The following is a 21,813-nucleotide window of genomic DNA, read 5'->3' on the forward strand; positions in this document are numbered from 1 at the left end:
CTTGCTAAAGGTCACACTGGCAGTAAGTAGTAGAATAAGTAGCAAAGCTGGGGCAACAGTTCAGGTCTTGAGTCTCCCAATTCAGCACTCCAAGTTCAGGATAGAAGTCACAGCAGTGAACACATAGCACAAAATTGGTTGCCAAAAATTAACTCTGGGTTAGGAGAAGTAGAGAAAATAGGATTTATTTGAGAGATGACAGCTAGTGAGAGTTATAGAAGCTTAGGGGTGGATGGATGGCTCACAGAAAAAACAAAGTTTGAGTATTACTGATCCTGGACAGCCAGGTGGCACGATGAATACAGCGTTGGGTCTGGAGTCAGGAAGACTCCTCTTCTTGAGTTCAAATCCAGCTTCAGACACTTACTGTGTGACCCTAGGCAAGTCACTTGACCCTTTTTGCCTCAGCTTCCTCATCTGTACAATTAGCTGGAGAAGGAAATGGTAAACCAGTCCAGGATCTTTGCCAAGAAAACTCCAAATGGGGTCACGAGGAGTTAGGCATGACTGAGCAATAGCAACAATAATCACCAATTCAATTGTGTTTATTAAGTGCTGTCTATGAATGAGTAAGGCTTTTTGTTAGGCACTATGGACACAAAAATAAAATAGAAAAAGCAGCTCCTGACCTCAGGGAACTTGTCTTTTACTGGATATAAGCTCTTCATAGGCTTACATTCCACTAATGTAGGAAAATCCCAGAGAAATTTTGGTTGTTCTTTCATTGTTGAGGTCTCTAGGTGGTTCAATGGATAGAGTGCTGGACCTGGAGTCAGGAAGATCTGAATTCAAATCCAAGCTTAGACATTTCTTAGCTGTGTGACCCTGGGCAAGTCACTTAACCTCTGTTTGCCTTAATCCATTGGAGAAGGAAATGGCCAACCACTCCAGCATCCTTGCCAAAAAAAACCCCATGGACAGTACTGGCATGTTATAGTCCATGGAGTCATGAAGAGCTGGACATGATTGAATGACCCAAACAACTCTATTGAGAGTTGCTAGAACTTGGTGCTTAATTCAGTTTCAAGTAGGTTTAAAAATAGGCTTTGCTCTTTTAAAGAATCTTTTTCTGCATCTTGAAAGGTCATGTGCTGAGATAAATATCAGAGAAAAAGGTAATCCGTAACACTCCTAAGTAATATGAGTGACTTTGAATTCCAGTCATGCAACGCTCAGTGGAAATTAAACGTTAGACTGTTGGCTGTGCCTTTTCAATCTTGAAGGGCTGAGATGCAATGGATGCCTTCAAAGTACTTATTGTGTCACTGAAATGAGAAATCTTGGGGCAGGTAAAGTCTTCTTTCTTCAGACTTTATTTATGACAGGGGCTCAGGAACTTGGATTTTTATGTCTAAGGGAGCTGAGGCACACTAAAAAACCTCATTCTACAGCACAAGCTGATCCGACAGCACATTTCGATCCAGTTTATCGTCACTGTCCAGTTTATTGCCAAGCTCTCCCACCATTACAAGGTCTGATCATTCCCTGTTTGATGAAGGTCTTCTTATCTCCTGATTTGTATAGTGACCATTTAGTCTGCTGCCTGCATTAGAAAGAAATTGTGTTATGACTAATGTGTTTATAATGTCTCATTTTTTATACCAAGAGCCAATGGTCTAATCGCTTTTCTCAAAACAAGGACTATATTAGAGATTATCCCATAAAGATATTTTCAGTCTGTATATGAAGATGTACTAAGACACTAAATTCTTGCCAAACAAAATACCACATGCATTCAAAGGAAAAGAAAGGAGAAATAGATACAAATAACAAGTAAATGTTACCCTTTACCCCAACTAATAGCTAGTTGAAGATTTGTTGAGGATGTAAGCTGACTGTTATACCATTTTGTTTTTTGGGAAGGGTTATAAAACAATTAAATGCTGCTGTACTATTTTATTAAGGTCAACTGTGGGGGTGTCTTGCCTCTGTCACTTACTAGCTATGTGACCTTGGACAAGTAGACTCAAGGGACCTGGGTTTAAAGCCTGGCTCTGCCACCTAACTGCCTGGGTAACCTTGGGCAAATCTCAGCCTCTCTGAGTCTCAGTTTCTTTTTTTTTTTCTTTCAGCCAAAGACAAGGGTTATTAAAGTTCCACCATATTGACCAGAGTCCTAAGGAATCTAAGCATTTGTATCACTAACTCCAGCAAGTTTCTTAATCTGCAGAACAAGAAACTAAATGGACTAGATGACCCTTGAGGTGCCTTCTAGATCCAAATCTATGATTCTAAAATCCCAAGTTAATCTTTCTGGGTCCCAGTTTCTTCATCTATAAGAATGAGGGGTTGGGATTATATGACTTCTAAGGTACCAGCCAGTTCTAAATCTGTGATCAAGTGATCTTGTGTAAATTAATTTGCAGAAATATGTGAGTTGTTCAGGGGATGACCTTGTAGAACCATGTCATACAGGCCAATGAACTGCAAATGAATTCAGTGTGCAAAGTATTTGGTTTCATGCCCCTGTGTATTGGTGTATAGAGATAAGCATATTAGTAAATAGGCCCTCATCTCCTCATACTAGGACTTACTGCAATTGCTTGCTGGTTAGTCTGTCTGTCACAAATCTCTCCTCACTCCAGTGCATCATCTATTTAGCCACCAAAGTGATTTTGCTAAAGCACAGATCTGACAATATCACTCCCTCTACTCAGTGAGCTCCAGTGATTCCCCATCACCTCCAGTATTAAGTATAAAATCCTCTGTTTGGCATTCTAAGCCCTTAATGACCTCTCTCCCTTCCTTTCCACCTATCTTTCCAGTATTCTTACATGTTACACCCCACCACACACTCTTAGATCCAGTGAAGCTGACCTCCTTGTCATTCCTCAAACTCCACTTCTTGGTTCCAGGCATTTCCACTGGCCAAGCCTCCCTTCTCGATTCTGGCTTCCTTCAAGTCCCACTGAAATTCTTATCTTCTACAGGAAACCTTTCCCAATCCCTCTTAATTCTATGCCTTCTCTCTGTTGATTGTTTCATCTTTATCATGATTCAGCTTGTTTGTACATAGCTGTTTGGATATTGTCTTCTCCATTAGACTGTGAGCCACACTGGTGTATGGAGAGAAGCATATTTGTAAATAACAAATAAGTAAACTGACTGAGGTCTGAGCATTTCCCATCTAATCATGACCATGTTCTCCATGTCTGCGGTCCTGTCTAACTCAGGGCCTCTTCAAATTTTATGGAAACTTATTACTGCTATGTTGTTTTGCATGTGGAAAAGCACTGATCACCCCATCTGTTGGGTGTTTTCCATCTCTGTCAGTGACTTTAAAAACAATTCACTACTGAAATGTACAATCTTCTCAGGTTAAGTGTAACCTATTTTTGGTAAGTTTTCTTTTTTGGGGGGTAGTTTGGGGAGAAGGATACTAAAGATACAATAAATAAATACCAGGCTGAAACGAAACTTGCTAGGGAATTTTAGATGGGCACAATGGAATTCCTAAAGTCCCAGTCTGGCTAATAACTTTGTTCTAGAAGACTAGTGAAAGAAGAGCAGCATGGTATAGTCAATCAGTCAGAAAGTAAGTACGTGTTAGGCATTGTATTAAGTGCCGAAAATTTGTTATTGTTTAGTCAGATGAGATGATATTTGCAAAGTTCTTAGAATAGTACCTGGTACTTTTTTTTGTTATTGTTCAGTTTTTTCCAATGGTTGTGTCCAACTGTTCATGATCCCATTTGAGATTTTCTTGATAGAAAATTTCCTTCTCCAGCTCCTTTTACAGATGAGGCACTGAGGCAAACAGGGTTAAGTAGCTTGCTCAGTCATACAACTAGTAAGTATCTGAGGTTAGATTTGAACTCAGGAAGATAAGTCTTCCTGACACCAGGCCATCTAGCTGCCACAGCGCTGAAGATACAAATTTTAAAAAGTCCTTGCCCTCAAAGAACTTACACCATCATGGATGTTTACAACATGTAAACAACTAGGAACATATAAGATACATTATTATTGTTCTTGTTATTTGATACAAGAAATATAAGGAGTAGATGGAAGGTGCTTTGAATGGAGAAGGCATTAGCAGCTGAGGAATGGGACTGGGAAGGGAGGTGAAAAAGGCCTCCTGCTGGAGAAACTTGAACTGAGTCTTTAAGGAAGGCAGAGAAACTGAGAGGTAGAGGTGACGTGGCAGACAGCTAGTTTAAAGATGGGAGATGGAATGCCACGTCTGAGGAACTACAATCAGGTTAGCAATGTTGGATTATAGAACACGTGGAAGGGACTAAAGAAGACTGGAAAGGTAAGAAGAAACCTGGTTATAAAGAGCTTTAAATGCCAAACAGAGGAGTTTATATTTGATCTTGGAAATAATAAGGAGCCACTGGAGTTCACTGAGCAGGGGTGGTGCTTGGGGAGTTGACACAATCAGACTTATGCTTTAGAAAAATCAACTTGGATGTTAAGTGGAGTCTGCATGGGAGTAGAGAGAATTGAAGCAGGGAGACCAGTAAGAAAGCTATTGACATAGTTTAGGCAAGAACTGATGAGGCTTGAACTCCAGCTGTCACAATACGAGTCAAAAGAACGGGACATATACTAGAGATGTTGTGAAGGTAAAAATAAGATGTGGCAATGGACTGCATACGTGAAATGAGTGAGATTGAAGAGTGACACCAGTATTTCAAGTCTGAGTGTCTAGGAGAGTGGTCATACCCTTGATAGTCATAGGGAAGTCAGGAAGAGAAGGGAGTTTGGGGAGAAAGATAGTGATAGAGTTCTATCTTGGATATGTTGAGTTAGTTTGAGATGTCTAAAGGGCAATCGGTGATCTATGCTGCTCAGTGCTGAATATATAAGTCATCTGCATAGAGATGATAATTGAACCTAGGGGAGGGTGATGAGATCAGCAAGTGAAATAGCAAAAAGAGTAGAGAGGGAAAAAGACACCTAAGACAGAGCCTTGGAAGAAACCTACAGTTGTGAGAAGGAGCAGTCAGACAGGAGAAAAATCAGGAGAGAGCAGCGTCATGAAAACCCAGGGTGGAGAACGTATCCTGGAAGAAAAGGTGATCAACATTGTCAAATGCTGTAGAGAAGTCAAGAAGTATCAGAATTGAGAACAGGCCAGTAGTTTTGGCAATTAAGAGATTGTTGATAATTTTGGAGAGTCATAGAGGGGAAAGAGCACTGGACTTGGAACTGGAGAACCTGGGCTCAAATCTTGGCTTGAATAGCTCGATGGAACATTTATTAAGCACTTACTATGTGCCAGACACTATGCTAAGTACTAGAGACACAAGTAGTAGCAAGCAAGGCAGTTCCTGCTCTCAAGGAGTTTACATTTTAATTTACTACCTGCTAGAGGATCTCCAAGGTCCCTCCCAGTTCCTAATCTATTGTCCTGTGAACTTTAGCCACAACTAGCCAACACGTCAGGCATTTCATTCTTTCTGGCTGCTTCATATATATGTACAGCCTCCCTCTTCAGGCAACTCCTCTCGACCCAGAAATAAGATCATCTGCTTGTGTCCACAGTACTTCCTGTAGAGCACAGGTGTTTTTCCAAGGCCTTCCATGTGTTTACTGGCTTAGCCAGATGTTCCTGGCAGCCTGGACTGGAGGATACAGCCAGGTTGATATGGCTGCCGGGAACTCAGAAAGGACATTCTATAGACACTGTTTCCCAAATTGGGTTTCCAGGAAGAGATAACAAAGTTTCAAATGTTCAATTTGTATTGTGTGAGGGCTTTTATGAAGTTTATTATAAGAAAGTGCCTATTTTCTGTAAGGTTTGCTTCGGTATAACAATTTCAGAAAGTGCCTATCGATTGTTAAGGATGGAATTGCAACCTCCCTCTCCCCACTTTCATGAAATGTTTTTTGGTTAACTATATTGCCTGGAAGGAGTGCTAAAAGATCAGATGACCTTAGTTAGAAGTGCTTTCCCACTTTCTGGTTCTATGATTATTCTCACTGTGTCTCTGCCTTCATAACAGGTTTGATTATGAGGGACTAGAGCCAAAAATGACATATTACATCATGCGAGACCTGGAGGCCTTGGTCACTGACAAGTCATTCACTGGCCAGCAGTTTGCTGTGGGGAGTCATGTCTACAGTGTGGAAAAAACAGACAGCTTTGAATATGTGGACCCTGTGGATGGCACCGTGACCAAAAAACAGGTATTGGATGGGAGCCAAGGCATTGAGGAACGTTGGAGAATAAAGTTTATTTGATGTGTCTCAAATCCACAACTACTTCTTTTTTAAGGAAGACTTCAATTCTGCAATTCAATTAAATAAACATCATGCATATGCTGGGTGTGTGGGAGAGATACAAAGTTTAGATAACATGGTCCCTGTTTTCATGGAGTTTATTGTGTAATGGATAGAATGCATTTTCAAATAAACATGATCAATTAGTCAATCAGTCAATCATAAAAATCTGTTATGTACCGGACACTGTACTAGGTGCTGGGGACATGAAGATAAAAAAAACAAACATGAAACAGTCCCTTCAAGGATGTAACATTCTTTTTTTTTTTTTTTGGCTTTTAGGCAATTAGGGTTAAGTGACTTGCCCAGGGTCACACAGCTAGTAAGTGTCAAGTGTTTGGTCTGAGGCCGGATTTGAACTCAGGTCCTCCTGACTTTAGGGCCCGTGCTCTATGCATGGCGCCACTTAGCTGCCCCAGGATCTAACATTCCATTGAGGGAGATATGATGTATATACATAAGAATATGCATAACAAATATATGCAAAGTAAATACAAGGTAGTTAGTGAAGGAGATAGTTAATACATAAATGCATAAGAGGGTATAAGCAAAGCATTTGAATGTGATCCTGATGTGAAAAGTCATTATTGACATGGGGCACCTGGGAAGGCTTTCAGGAAGAGTTATATTTGAGGGACTCTTAGAGGGGTGGGTAGAATAAGGAATAGGAGGATAAGGTAACTGGGATAGGGTAAAAAGAGAAGCTGAGAAGGACAATAGCGAGTAAAAATAAGATGGAAGGAAATCCACAAATAGTAATTTTAACTTTGAATGTGAATGGGATGAACTCACCCATAAAAAGGAAACAGACAACAGAGTGGATTAAAAATCAGAATCCAATAATGTATTGTTTGCAAAAAACAAAGAATGAGAGATACACATAGTTATTTGAGGTGTAACTTAAAGGGTGGGTAGAAATCCTATGGGAGAAAAAGTAATGTTAAGGGCCTAGGGGGACGGAACAAGCAAAGGCACTTAGGTAGCTATGTAGTACAGTGCATAGAGTTCTGGAGCTACAGTAAGGAAGGCCTGAGTTCAAATTCCGTCTCAAATATTTCCAGGCTGTGTGACCCTGGGTATGTCATTTAACTTCTGTCTCAGTTTCTTCCACTGTAAAATGAGGGTAATAATAGTAGCACCTACCACCCAGGATTGATGCGAGGACAAAGTGAGATAATATTTGTAAAGCATTTTACAGGAGCTGTATAAATGCTAGTGATGACGATGATGATGATGATAGGAGGACATTAAGCAAGTACAGAGGAAAGGAATCATTTTGGTTGGCTTAAGTTAGGGAAGAGAGGTAATAGCTGAAGATGGGAAGGTAGGGAGGACCAACCTAAGGAATTAAACCTCATTCAGTAGGTAACAATGAACCTTTAAAGGTTTTTGTTTTTAGCATTAGAGTGACATGATTAGCTCCCCACACACAAAATATGAGTCTGGAAACAGTGGGAAAGACATAGGTGGGGAGGGGGTAAGAGGAGGAAATGTGAAGGTGAAATGACCTGTTAGGAGACTAATAGTCCAGGTAGGTAGTAAAGGGATAGGGTGTCCATACTAAGGCGTAAGGTGGTGGCAGTGATGATAGAGAAGAGATGGGGGTGAGAATGACTGAAGAGGCAAAATTGAGAGTATTAGGTACCTGGTTGGATCCGAGGATGAAGGAGAGGGGAAGGTCAAAGACATCATTAATAATAATAGCTACAGAATTATTAAAAAAATACTAATAGCTAGCATTTATATTTATACTATGAATTATCATGTTTTAGGGCTTGCAAAGTCTTGTCCTCACAACAACCTTGTGAAGTGGTTATAGTGAGTAATAGTGAAGCTATTATTGTCCCCATTTTATAGATTAAAAAACTGAAGTTGAAAGTAGTTAAATAAATCACTTTCCCAGCATCAAAGAGCTAAGTAAGTATCTGAGGCAGTATTTGAACTCATGTCTTTCTGTTGCAAGGTCACACAGGCAGTAAATGCCATAGGTGAGTTATGCACTCAGGTGATGAGCACTAAGTCTATGGTAAGGCCCCATGCTACCTTATAAAACATACATAGTTAGTTGCGTGACCAATCTTCTATTTTCCACTTACTGCACTCATCATAGGATTGAAGGGACCTCAGAGTCCATAATAACAGATAGTATTTATATAATAGTTCAGTATTTACAAAGCATTTTCAACATTTTATTTTATTCGGTCTTTACAACAACCCTGGGAAGTAGGTGCTATTATTATCTCCATTTTAGAGATAAGAAAACTGAGGAACATGGAGGTTAAGTGACATGCCCAAGGTCAAGCAGCTAGTAAATTTCTGAGGCAGAATTTGAATTTGAGCAGGAAAAGACCTCAGAGGTGAGAAGAATGTTGTTGTTCAGTCATTTCTGTCATGTCAAACTCTTCTTGACCCCATTTGGTGCTTCCTTGGCAGAGATACTGGAGTGGTTTGCCATTTCCTCTACCAGCTCATTTTACAGATGAGGAAACTGAGGCAAATAGGATTAAGTGACTTACTCAGGGTCACACAGCTAGTAAGTGTCCGAAACCAGATTCAAACTATGAGTCTTCCTGACTCCATGCCTGGCACTCTATCCACTGTGCCATCTAGCTGCCTATGTGATAATAGTAGCTATATATTACTTCAGGGTTTGTGAAGCGTCTGTCTTCCATATATTATCTCATTTGATCCCCTGAAAACCTTGGGTGGCAGGTACTTTTATTATCCCCATTTTAGAGATGAGAAAATGAAGCAGAGTTTAAGCGATGTGCCCAGGGTCAAACAGCTAGTAAGTTTCTGAGGCAGTATTTGAACTCATGTCTCCCCAACTCCAAGTCTAGCACTTTACTAAGTTACCTTATAGCACAATTCCACCCTACCCTCTTATTTTACAGATGAGGAAACTGAGGCTCAAGCTAGTTAAAGGACTAGTTTAAGGTTACTCAGATAGTGTCAGAGGTAGAATTTGAACCCAGGTCTTTTGATTCTAGAGTTAATGTTCTTTCCATTGTACCAGGCTCTGGATCTGGTCCCTCACAACTGGTACCAAAACTTTGCCTCTCCCCTACATTGTAGCACAGGCCCAGATCAGGTGACAAAAACATCACAAAATCCTAACATACAGCTGATATATGGCCCCTTCATCTATTTTTTATGTGGTAGAATAACTGAGTTGTTATTGAAACTGAAACCATACTGATTTGGGACTTTACTCCAGAACCGCAAATAAAATTTGTGGAAAGAGCTGGTAAGGAAGGCAGCAAATCTGGCTGTAGCTGCCCCACTCTTTGCCACGGACTGACTCATCAGGCACAGTTTCTCAAACAAGAGGCTGTCTTTGGTCAGCCTTATTGATTGTACTCCAACGGTTCCCAACCTGATGAAGTCCTATCTATTGACCACAGGGAAACTCAAACAATCAGAACTCTGCCCTGTGGGGAAACACCATAAGACTGCCCCTGGCACCCCAATTTGAGAGGAGCAAGCTCTATAGGGACAATACTGACTCACATTAATGGACAGAGAACATGGCTTAGTAATAACTAAGATGTACTCAGGATGTCCCAGAAGTCTTAGTACCATTTTAAGGTACTAAAGATTGTTATTGTTCAGCTTCATGTATGACTCTTCATGACCCTATTTGGGATTTTCTTGGCAAAGATACTGGACTGGTTTGCCATTTCCTTCTCCAGCTCACTTTACGGATCAGAAAACTGAGGCAAACAGGGTTAAGTGACTTTCCCAGGGCCACACAGCTAGTAAAGTGTCTGAGGCCAGATTTGAACTCAAGTCCTCCTGGCTCCATCTTTGTCAGTTTAAACAAAGAGTCTGACACCACTGAAAACTGAACCACAACAACCTTCTGGCTCCAGGGTCAGCCATCTATCTGCTGGCCACCTAGCCGCCCTCTGAAGACTACCCTAAAACTGTTGAGACACCCTGTAGGGTGCTTTAAAGTTTGCAAAGCAGTTTACATAGATTATGTCATCTGATCCTCACAGCAACCCTAGGATAGATGCTCTTATTCCCATTTTACAGATGAAGAAGATAAGGCTGAGGAGAAGCTGATTGAACTTGTTCAGAGTCACATAGCTAATAAGTGTCTGAGGAAGGCAGTCAACAAGTAGTTAGTTATTAAGAACCTACTTTGTGCCAGGCACAGTGCTAAGTGCTTGGGAGATAAAGAAAGGCAAAATACAGTGCCCACTTTCCTAGAGCTTATAGTTTAATGGGAGACAACATGCAAACAACTAAATACAAAGATTGGAAAAGTGTGTGTGCATTGTGGGCAGAGGGGAAGGTTCTAAAGAGCTTTGGATGCCAGACAGATGTTTTCATATTTGATCCTGGAGGTGATAGGGAACCATTGAAGGTTATTGAGGTTAAAGCAAGTTAAATGACTCATCCCAAATCACTCCATGTCAGAGGTAGAATTTGAACCCAGGTCCTTGGCAGGGGTGGTGGTGCTGACATAGTCATACTTGTGCTTTAGGAAGATCACATTGACAGCTGAGTACAGAATGGCCTGGGGTGGGCAGACACTTGAGGCAAAGGGACCCATCAGAAAGGTGTTGCATTTGTCCAGATTTGGGATCATGAAATGCTGCACCAGGACAGCAGAAGTTTCAGAGGAAAGGAATGCCCCTTTCAAGGGATTGTATTGGCAAGAGATTGTATATGGGCATTGAGAGAGAGTGAGGAGATGAGGATAGCACCCAGGCTGTGAACCTGGGCAACTGAGAGGATAATGGTGCCCTCCACGGAAATAGAAGAGGGGAGGGAGAATAATAGCCAGGATTTATATAGCACTTTAAGGTTTGCATTTGGTATCTCAAGTCTTCCTGACTTTGTGACCATGGTGGTTCTGGAATTCTTGAGTCACCCACTCTTCTAGACCTTTCCATGAAGGAACCTACAACTTCTCTCTCCATGCAATGATTCGTGAAGCTGGGGCAAGAGGCCGGGTCAAATGATCAAGTGTGAGGCCAGGCTGAGATTACCTTTTATTAGCTTCTGACTTGGGGCTAGGGAGGTTGATTGGGACTCATAGTAGCTGTGTGTCATCTACTGCTTCCCTTCCCTTGTAGCATGCCTGGGAGTTCCTGGTTCCCTGCCAGCTCAGTATGTGATAGCCAATGCCTCTGTGTGTTCCTCATGAGAGGTGGAGAGCGTCTTTCGTATGCCTCAACCTTGGCAATTGGAATATTGCTTCATTTCATCAAACATCCTCTAGACCCTACCAAAGGGAGGAAAGGACCAGTCAGGAGTATGGCAGCTGTGCCTTACTGACATTGGCTTCTGTAATGATCTGGCCTTTATAAACCATGTAAGAACCAACTGAAAATATTACACTGTAATTTTCTGTTAGTTTTGCTAATTTTGGGGCATGATTATCACTGAACCGCCTGTGGGAGCATTTTTAGGCTTGCTCTACAAACAAGACCAATTTTTTCATCCTTCTATAGGTTAAGAAAAGTTCTGTCTGAAATCTCCAAGTTCCAATCCTTCTTGTCCATTTGCCATAAGCATAATGGATGAAAGCAAATGAATTATTGTGGATTCCAGGCCTTTCAGAAAAAAACCCTAAAGGATAAAGTTGTAGTCACTGACATTTTTATCTTGTCTTGTTTCTTAATATATGTCCAGGTGATTCTTCTCAGTTTCGAGTTTCAAGATGAAGGCTGATCAATGGTCTTGACAGACCATAGGAGTGGGGAACCTGTGCCCTCGAGGCCACATGTGGCCCTCTAGGTCCTCAAGTGTGGACCTTTGACTGAATCTTTTTGTTCTGTGAAGTTTGGATTCAGTCCGAGGGCTGCATGTGGCCTTGAGGCCGAAGATTCCCCTCCTCTGAGCCTCTTGTTCTTCCCTTTTGTCAGTAGAATTCTATGAAAGACATTTCCCTTTCATAATGCTTTTTCTTTCTATTGACCTTTCTGTCACCTGAACAACTAAGCTCATCTTCACTTGTATTTCTAGTCTTTTGGTCACATACTAGCATCTCTATGATGACTTTAGGAGATTGGATTGAATTGTCTTTTGGAATAAGTAATACCAGTATGAGAGAAACTCTAAATTATATTGGCAGGGTGAGAACTTGATAACTGAAGCATGTATCTGCTTTATGAGTCTAGGTAGGGCCCCTTTCAATTTTTTATACACATTTTTCTTTATTCTAAAATTAATATTCACACCCCAATTCACTATTATCCTAAATTATCTTTTTCCCACCATTTAAAACAGAGTTCCTCCTTCCTTTTCACTCTGGGTCTCCAATCCAACTTTAGGTAACTTTATTTTAACTGTGTACAAGAGCGAAAAAAGAGAAGTAGGATCCTTACAGAATTACTAAAATCTTATGTGATTTTACTTCACTGCTGAAATAAAGTGCTTTGTAAACCTTAAAGCGCTAGAAAATGTTAGTTGTAATGATCATGGTAGAGACTTAAAAACTTCCTTTGAAAGGATTAATCTTTTCAAAAATTTATTATTTATTTTTAAACATTTAAAAAAAAATTTTGAGTTCCAAATTCTCTTACCTTCTCCCCTGCCCATTGAGAAGGCAAGTGATATTATATAAACTATACATGTGAAGTACTGTAAAACGTGTTTCTATAATAGTCCTGTTGCAAAAAGAAGAAGAAGAAGAAGAAGAAGAAGAAGAAGAAGAAGAAGAAGAAGAAGAAGAAGAAGAAGAAGAAGAAGAAGAAGAAGAAGAAAAATAGAGAAAGTGAAAATATCATACTTCAGGTTGCATTCAGAGTTTATCAGTTTTCTCTCTGGAGGTGGCTAGCATTTTTCATCATTTAGAACTCATTTAGAACATTGTATTGATCAGAGTAGCTAAGTCTTTTCACAGTTGGTCATTATTACAATATTGCTGCACTGTGTACAATGTTCTTCCTTGTTCTTCTTACTTTACTGTGCATCAATTCATATAGGTCTTCCCAGATTTTTCTGAAACCATCCCTCTCATCATTTTTTTTGGTGAGGTGGTTGGGGTTAAGTGACTTGCCCAGGGTCACACAGCTAGTAAGTGTCAAGGGTCTGAGACTGGATTTGAAATCAGGTCCTCCTGACTCCAGGGCCGGTGCTCTGCTCACTGCACCACCTAGCTGCCCCAATCGTTTTTTGTAGTATGACATAGATTAATAGTATTCCATTACAATCATATACCACAACTTGTTCAGTCATTCCTTTGTTGATGGGCATCCCTCAATTTCCAATTCTTTGCCACCACAGTATACATATAGGTCCTTTTGCTTTTTCTTTTAAAAATCTATTTGGGATTCAGACCTAGTAGTGGTATTGCTGAGTCAAAGGCTATGCTTAGTTTTATATCCCTTGGGCATAGCTCCAAATTGCTCTCCAGAGTGGGTCCCAATTTTCCCACATCCCTGCCAATATTTATTATTTTCCTTTTCTGTCATATTAGCCAGTCTGAAAGGTGTGAGGTGGTACCCCAGAGTTGTTTTAATTTGCATTTCTACAATCAGTAGTAATTTAGAGCATTTTTTCATATTTCATATGACTTTTTCTGAACACTGCCTATTTATATTCTTTGACCATTTATCAGTTGGGGAATGGCTTGTATTCTTATAAATTTGACTCAATTTTCTATATAGTTGAGAAATGAGGCCTTTATTAGAGACATTTGCTATGAATCCACCTTCCCCTCCCCCCCCACCCCCAGTTCCTGCTTTCCTTCTTGTTTTGGCTGCATTGATTTCATTTTTACAAAAACTTTTTAATTTTATGTAATCAAAATTATCCATTATACTTCCCACAATCCTCTCTATCTCCTGTTTGGTCACAAACTCTTCTGTTATCCATAGATCTGACTGCTAAAATTTTCCCTGCTTCCCTAATTTGCTCATGATATTACCCTATATGTCTCCCATTTTAAACTTATCTTGACATATGGTGTGAAATATTGGTCTATGCCTATTTTCTACCAAACTGATTTTCAGTTTTTCTAGCAAGTTTTTGTCAAATAGTGAGTTCTTGCCACCAAAGCTTGGATCTTTGGATTTATCAAACACTAGATTACTATGGCCATTTACTACTATGTATTGTATATCTATTCCACTGATCCACCATTTGTTTCTTAGCCTGTACCAGATGGTTTTGATTAGTACCACTTTGTAATATAGTTTGAAATCTGGTACTGCTAAGCCACCTTCCTTCAGATTTTTTTTTCATTGATTCCTTTGATATTCTTGAGCTTTTGTTCTCCCAGATGAATTTAGTTATGATTTTTTCTAGAGCTACAAAATAATTCTTTGGTAGTTTGATTGGTATGATGCTGAATAAGTAAATTAATTTGGGTACAATTGCCATTTGTTATATTGACTCAGTCTAACCACGAGCAATTAATTTTCTCAAATTGTTTAGATCTGTCTTTATTTGTATGAAAAGTGTTTTATAATTGTGTTCATATAGTTGCTGGATTTATTTGGGCAGATAGAATCCCAAGTATTTTATATTCTCTGCAGTTATTTTAAATGTAATTTCTTTTTCTATCTCTGCTGTATTTTGATGGTAATATATAGAAATGCTGATGATTTATGTGAGTTTATTTTAAAACCTATAACTTTGCTAAAGTTGTTAATTGTTTCAACTGGTTTTTAGTTGATTCTCTAGGGTTCTCTAAGTATAACATCATGTCATCTGCAAAGAGTGCTAGTTCTGTTTCCTTATTGCCTATTCTTATTTCACCGATTTCTTTTTCTTATTATTGCTATATCTAGCATTTCTAATACAATATTGAATAATAGTGGTGAAAATGGATACCCTTGCTTTACCCCTCATCTTTTTGGGAAGGCTTCTATTTATCCCCATTGCAGATAATGCTTCTTCTTGGTTTTAGATATATACTGTTTATAATTTTGAGAAAATTCCTATAGATTCCCATGATTTCTAGTGTTTTTAATAGGAATGGATGCTTTTTCTGTACATATTGTGGTAATCATATGGGGTTTTTTTTGTTATTTGTGTTATTGATATGGTCAATTAAACTTATGGTTTTCCTAATATTGAACCAGCCCTACCTACATTTTGGGTATAAATCTCACCTGGTCATAGTGCATAGTCTTTATAATATGTTGCTGTAATCTGCTTGCTACCATTTTATTTTAAAAATTGTATCAATATTTATTAGGGAAATTGGTCTATAGTTTTTCCTTTCTGTTTTTTCTCCCCCTGTTTAGGCATAAAAACCATATTTGTGTCATAGAAGAAATTTATTAGTACATCTTTCTTTAATCTTCCCCTGCCCCACAATAGTTATATAATATTGAGATTAATTGTTCTCTAATTGTTTGTTAGAATCCACTTGTAAATCTGTCTGGTTGGTCCTGGGGAATTTTTCTTAGGGAACTCATTTATGGTTTGTTTAGTTTCTTTTTCTAAGATGGGGTTATTTAAGTATCCTATTTCCTGTTTTGTTAATCTGGGCAATTTATATTTTGTAATCATTCATTTGTTTCATATATATTGTCCATTTATTGGTACATAATTGGGTAAAATAGCTCCTAATATTTGCTTTCATTTCATCTTCACTGGTGGTGTATATACCCTTTTCATTTTTGATACTGATAGTTTAGTTTTCTTCTACATTTTTAAAATCAGTTTAACCAATGATTTATCTATTTTACTGGTCTTTTCACAAAATCAGCTCCTAATTTTATTAGTTCTATTTTATTCATCTCTCCTTTGAGTTTCAGGATTTCTATTTTTGTGTTTAATTAGAGATTGTTAATTTGTTCTTTTTCTAGTTTTTTAATTGCATGCCCAATTTATTGATCTGTTCTTCCTTCCTTCCCTTTTTTCTTTCTTTCTTTCTTTTACAAAACACTTTCAACACAAATAAAGTCAGATATAAATAATTGGAAAAATATCAGTTGCTCATGAGTAGGTTGAGCTAATGTAATTAAAATGACCATTCTACGTATTCAGTACCATACCAATCAAACTACAAAAAAATTATTTTATAGAGCTAAATTATCTCTCCTTGATGCATTTTCCAGGTCTGTTTTTTTTTCTGATGAGATATTTTACATTTTCTTTTATTTTTTCATTCTTTTCACTTATTCATCAGTGTTTATTTTATTTTTTGATGTCTCATGGAGTCATTAGCTTTTACTTTCACAATTCTCATTTTTAAGGAATTATTTTCTTCAGTGAGCTTTTGTACCTCTTTTTTTTCCCCATTTGGCTAATTCTGCTTTTTAAGGAGTTCTTTTTTTCATGAATTTTTGTGCCTCTTTTAACCTTTGGCCAATTCTGTTTTTAAGGTGTTACTTTCTTCATTATTTTTTGGTGCCTCTTTTACCAAGCTGTTAATCCTTTTTAAAATAATTTTCTTGTGTCACTCTCATTTCTTTTCCAGATTTTTCCTCTGCCACTTTTATCTCATTCTTTAACATTTCCACAAATTCTTGTTGGGCTTTTGTCCAATTTGCATTTTCTTTGAGACTTTTCTTGTAGATGTTTTTGTGCTGCCTTCTTCTGAGTTCGAGTCTTTATCTTCCCTGTCATCATAGTAAAATTTTATGGTCAGGTTCTTTTTTTTTGTTGTTGTTGTTTGCTCATTTTCCAGCTTATTTCCTGACTTTGAACTTTATGTTAACATTGGACTCGACTCATGTGAAGATGAGGAGGCATTCTCCCAAGTTTCAGGCAATTATGTGCTGCTGTTTTCAGAGCCAATTCTTAGTGTCTGTAAGTTTTCAGTGCTTCCAAGGTGGTGTGATCTGGGGAGAGGTATGGTCACTGCTCTGCTGTTCTGTGCTCTAGTTTTAACCCAGGAAGGACTCTTGATCTCCTGCAGCCACAAGGGCTAGCACTGCTCTCTGCCTTGGAACTGCAGTCCAGAACTATGTATGGGCAATGGACTTGTACAATATTGTCTGGTCCTGTACCCTATATCAGCTCAGGGTCCCTTGTGATCTTTTTCTGAGCATCTGACTCTTTTACTGTCTCTGAGTTGAGAGCTCTCTAAGCTGTTGTTGCTGTCACAGCCACCTCACCCTGGTGCCACAGACCTCTCTTCTGACCTCCTAAATTGTCGTGGGCTGGGAAAATGTCCCACCCTTACCTTTTGTTGCCTATGCCTCTACAGAATTCATTTTGATGAATTATTTTAGAGTTGTTCTGGAAGGGAGTGTTGGGAGAGTTCAGGTGGATTGCTGACTCTGTTCTGCCATCTTTGGGACTGTCAGAGATTAATATTAATGGAGATTTGTTTTTACTTGATTTGGAAATCTAATTTTTATTTTTATGAATGTGTTCAATGTATAGAATTGATAAAAAAAATTCTCTTGTACTGTAATGTAAAAAAGTAACATGACATAATAGACAAAGAGTCAGATTCTAAGCCAGGAAGACCTAGGTTCTAGTCTTATCTCTTATACTTACCAAGACCTAGGGCAAGTTATTTAACCTTACAATACTCTAGGTAACTCTAAGACCATGAGTTAGAGAATAGTTGCTTATCTGCATTGTTAGAGAGAGTTTCATAACTGGTAACTCCTTACACCAATGAAATCACAGGTTCAATATAAAAAAAATGAGACACATTTTGATGCCTTGACATTTCAATGCATTTTTCTTCTGTTTTCTTTAGCTGTTTTATGTCAGGCTAATTGCTTTGGTAGAGCTGAGACTGATTCTCTCATTTATTCCATGACCACCCCCACACTCTTTCTTCATGACCAACAGAACACATTGAAAATCCGTTTCCATTCTTACACTGGGACGTTTATTGATTTTTTTTTCACTTTCCTGAGTAAAACTTACATGTGGAATATGTTTTCGGGATGGCTAAGCTTTTGGCGTGAGATCAAACACAGCCATAAGGAGATAAGTGCTACCAGAGCTTGGTTTTTGGGGTAGACCCAGGAATGAAGCAAAGAAGATGGTTCATTTTTCAAAAACTCCAGGACTAACTGACATCATTATTAGATAATGTAGTTGGGCTGAAGCGTAGCCACATTATGGCTGGGCTTGTTGATCATTTTGTTTTCTCAATTGTGGGGGAACATTTTAATTTGTTTTCTATTGAGAACTGTAAGGGTGGTGAAGTCTAGAAGGTCTGGGTTTAAATCCTGCCCATGATACATAGTGGTTATGTGATCCTGGGCAAGTCACTTAACTTCTCAGTTAATTAAGCAATTCTGTAGTAGAAAGCATTGGTAGAAGAAGGCTTTTTTTTTTTTTTTTTACCAAGAGTTCCCTGTGAAATCACAGATCTAGAAAGAGGCAAGTTAGAATTCATTGTCATCCTCATTGTGGGTGATTCTTATACTCCTGGTTATTCCATCTGGTTCACTGGTAGAATTCAGAGAGAAATTTTCAAGTCTCCACTGTCATCATCACAGCTAAAGTTTTCTAGCTCTGTAAGGTTTACAAAACACTTTCACTTGTGAATTAAAATCTAATATGAGAAGAGAGAGAAGAGGTACTTAGTGTAGGCAGTATAGAGCCTTACTGCATGCAGAAATGGTTTTAAAATTAGCATTTCCCATTTAAAATCATATCAAAATGACCAAAATTAGATTCCCAAGAGATGCATATTGAACTAACATGAACTTGTGTGTGGCAGAACAGGAGATACATGAGTGGAAAAAGGGGTGGGATTTGTATGAACTGATGAAGTGAGCAGAACCAGTGGAACAATTTCTCCAATGACTCCAAAACTGTAAAGAAAAATGATTTGGAAAGATTTAAGTATTCATCTGTGTAGTGACCAACCATGACTCCAGAGGCAGAGGGTAAAGGACAGAGTTGTAGAATAAGACAGATGTTTTCAGATATTGTTAATACATAGATATATTTTGCATGACCACTTATGTGTTACGAGAGAGTTTTTTTTTCTTTTTGGTGAGACAATTGGGGTTAAGTGACTTGCCTAGGGTCACACAGCTAGTAAGTTTCAAGGGTCTGAGGCTAGATTTGAACTCGGGTCTTCCTGACTCCAAGGCAAGAGCTCTATCCACTGTGTCACCTAGCTGCCCCCTATACTTTTGGAGAGAAAAATATTTCTTACAGTGTTTCTCATATATGGTTTTAGTTTACTGACAAAAGGAAGTGTTTTGTAAACCTTAATAAAGGGCTAGAAAAACTTAAAGTTTTAAAACCTTTTCTGGGATGGAAGAATTGAGAGGGAGGACATAATGATAGCCAAGAAGGAAGAAAGGAACAAACCAAGGAAAAGGAAAAAATGAAAGAAAGGAAGAGAAAAGGAGGAAAAAAGTAGGAAAGGAAGGAAGGAAGACAGAAAAGAAGGAAAAGTATATCATTGGAGCATTTTAAAATATACCAAAAAAAAAATCCCACAAGGCATTTTAGAGGGAAACAGACAGCACAGCTTTTAGAATAGTCCTTAGCTCAGGATCTGGCACACAGTAGGTGCTTAACAAATGTTTATTGATTGATTGAACTAATATGTTAAATTTAGTCTATACTTAACAAAGCCAAAACTAAACTGAAAAAGGAGGTCAATTGGTCAAGCCTCAATGGCACAGAGGATAGAGTGCCAGGCTTGGAGACTTCCAACTCATCTTCCTGAGTTCAAATGTAGCCTCAGACACTTACTAGCTGTGTGACACTGGGCTAGTCACTTCACCCTGTTTGTCTCAGTTTCCTTATCTGTAAAATGAGCTGGAGAAGGAAATGGCAAGCTACTCCATTATGTCTGCCAAGAAAACCCAAATAGAGTCATGAAGAATCAGACATGTCTGAAAAACAACTTAGTAACAATGTCGATGGACAGTGTGAGTACCCAAAAATGTTAAAAGACTTACAAGGAAGGTGCATTGACTTGATTACAGAAGATTTGGGAAGTGACATGGGCAAGAATCTCACAGGAAAAGAAGGCATAGATGGTTTATGATCTTCGTCGCTAGAAGGGGTACCCACATCAATGAGTTCACACATCCACTGAGGTATTGAAGTATGTGAAGTGTGAGTTTATGTACATAGGTATACAGAATAAGAGGCAATAATTATACACTTGGACAGATTTTTTTGAAATAGGGTTGTTCATTTGTCCTACAGATAGCTGAGTGCTTACTATGCCTATAGTCTTTTGCTGGTCTTGGATATAAACTGAGAAATCATAATGCATCATGGATTATATTTTAAAATAGTGACAGTATGTACTGTAATGCTAATATGAGAAAACACACACACCAAAATGAGGTTTAAAGGGAGGACAGCTTTTGGAACTAATGTGCTAAATTTTGTATATACTTAAACAAAATTTTCAAAAAGGTGGAATAGTCAAATATTGATGCCAAAGGATAACAAATAGGCAATGTGACTTCCTACCAAATGATGAAAGATTAAAAGGAAAGAAGGCTGATCACAACCTCTCTGTGCTTTTTCATTTGATGATTCTGATTTATGTCTTTTGTTAAATTTTCCATAGAGGACCTATCCATTGTGTTAGGGTGGTACTCTTGTCCTTTTAATACCTGAAGGTGTATTAATATGGGCCTGTGGTGTGTGTGTGTGTGTGTGCTTGTGTGTGTGTGTTACTGAGTATAGGGATGGAAGAGGACAGTAACAGTGCCTTATAAAGAACTTAGTGGATTCTTCTAGGCTACTCTGACAGTCCCTGGTTTCACAGGTTAATGGAGTGGAAGCACCTCTACCAGAGTATTTAGGGGAACCAGATAATGATAATGATGATGGTGATAATTATGATAGCATTTATATAAGTGCACAAAACACTTTACATACATTATTATCTCATTCGATCCTCACAATGAACCTGAGGTAGGTGATATTATTGCCCTCCTTTTACTTGCCTAAGGTCACACAGCCAGTGTCTGAAGCCCAATTTGACCTCAGTTCTTCCTGACTCCAAGTTCAACATTATCCATCTAGCTGCCTACACAGGAATGAATAGTAGGAATGGGGCTGGAATACCTTAGATCAGAAGAACTTGCCAAGAGGTGCCACAGGTATTTGGAGAGAGATAGTATGGTCATAGAGTTAGCATTCTAAGAGAACTCTGAGGCCATTGCATCCAACTCCCTTATTTTACTGATAAGGAAAAGTATCTGTGAAGGAAGAGAACCATAGAAACCTCAAACACAGAATTCCAATCAACAAGCATTTACCTGATTGAGTTGGGTCATACAGAATTTAGGTATAGAGGTTAAGTGACTTGCCCAGAGTCACATAGTCAGTAAATATCAGAGGTGGGAATTTAACCCACGTTGTCTGATTACAAGTCCAGCCCTCTTTCCACTATACCACAATGCATTTTCAGACTGGAGGAGTAATACAGGTGCTGCCCATTGCATTGGAGCTGATAGCCTTCTTCTGGGGCATTGTTGTGGTGAATTGGGGGTATTTATGAGTGTTTCTGTTGTTTTGAGAACAAGATTTATGTTGCTGCAAAAGCCACTCACAGAGTATATGCTTAATGAAGGATCAAACTGTAGGGAGAGCTGCTTTCCAGGTCCAGGTGAGAGCTGTCTAGATATTCTGTGAGACTGTGGACAAGTCATTTAACCTGTCTGGACCTAATTTTTCTCTTCTGTCAAATGAAGAGTTTGGATTTGCTTTGTGGTC

The 21,813-nt window shown here is 38.7% G+C and overlaps 1 protein-coding gene across 1 annotated transcript in view; it reads left to right on the forward strand.

Annotated features, from left to right (window-relative positions):
• PGM5 (phosphoglucomutase 5) overlaps positions 1 to 21,813 on the forward strand; it is a 208,160-nt gene that overhangs the window by 137,951 nt on the left and 48,396 nt on the right. Inside the window, exon 9 of the mRNA XM_021001819.2 lies at positions 5,952 to 6,135. Within this exon, the coding sequence (XP_020857478.1) occupies positions 5,952 to 6,135 (184 nt within the window). The remainder of the gene's footprint in view (positions 1 to 5,951; positions 6,136 to 21,813) is intronic.

Source organism: Phascolarctos cinereus, unplaced genomic scaffold, assembly GCF_003287225.1.
Source record: "Phascolarctos cinereus isolate Bilbo 61053 unplaced genomic scaffold, phaCin_HiC Scaffold_4;HRSCAF=312, whole genome shotgun sequence".
Taxonomy (NCBI): domain Eukaryota; kingdom Metazoa; phylum Chordata; class Mammalia; order Diprotodontia; family Phascolarctidae; genus Phascolarctos; species Phascolarctos cinereus.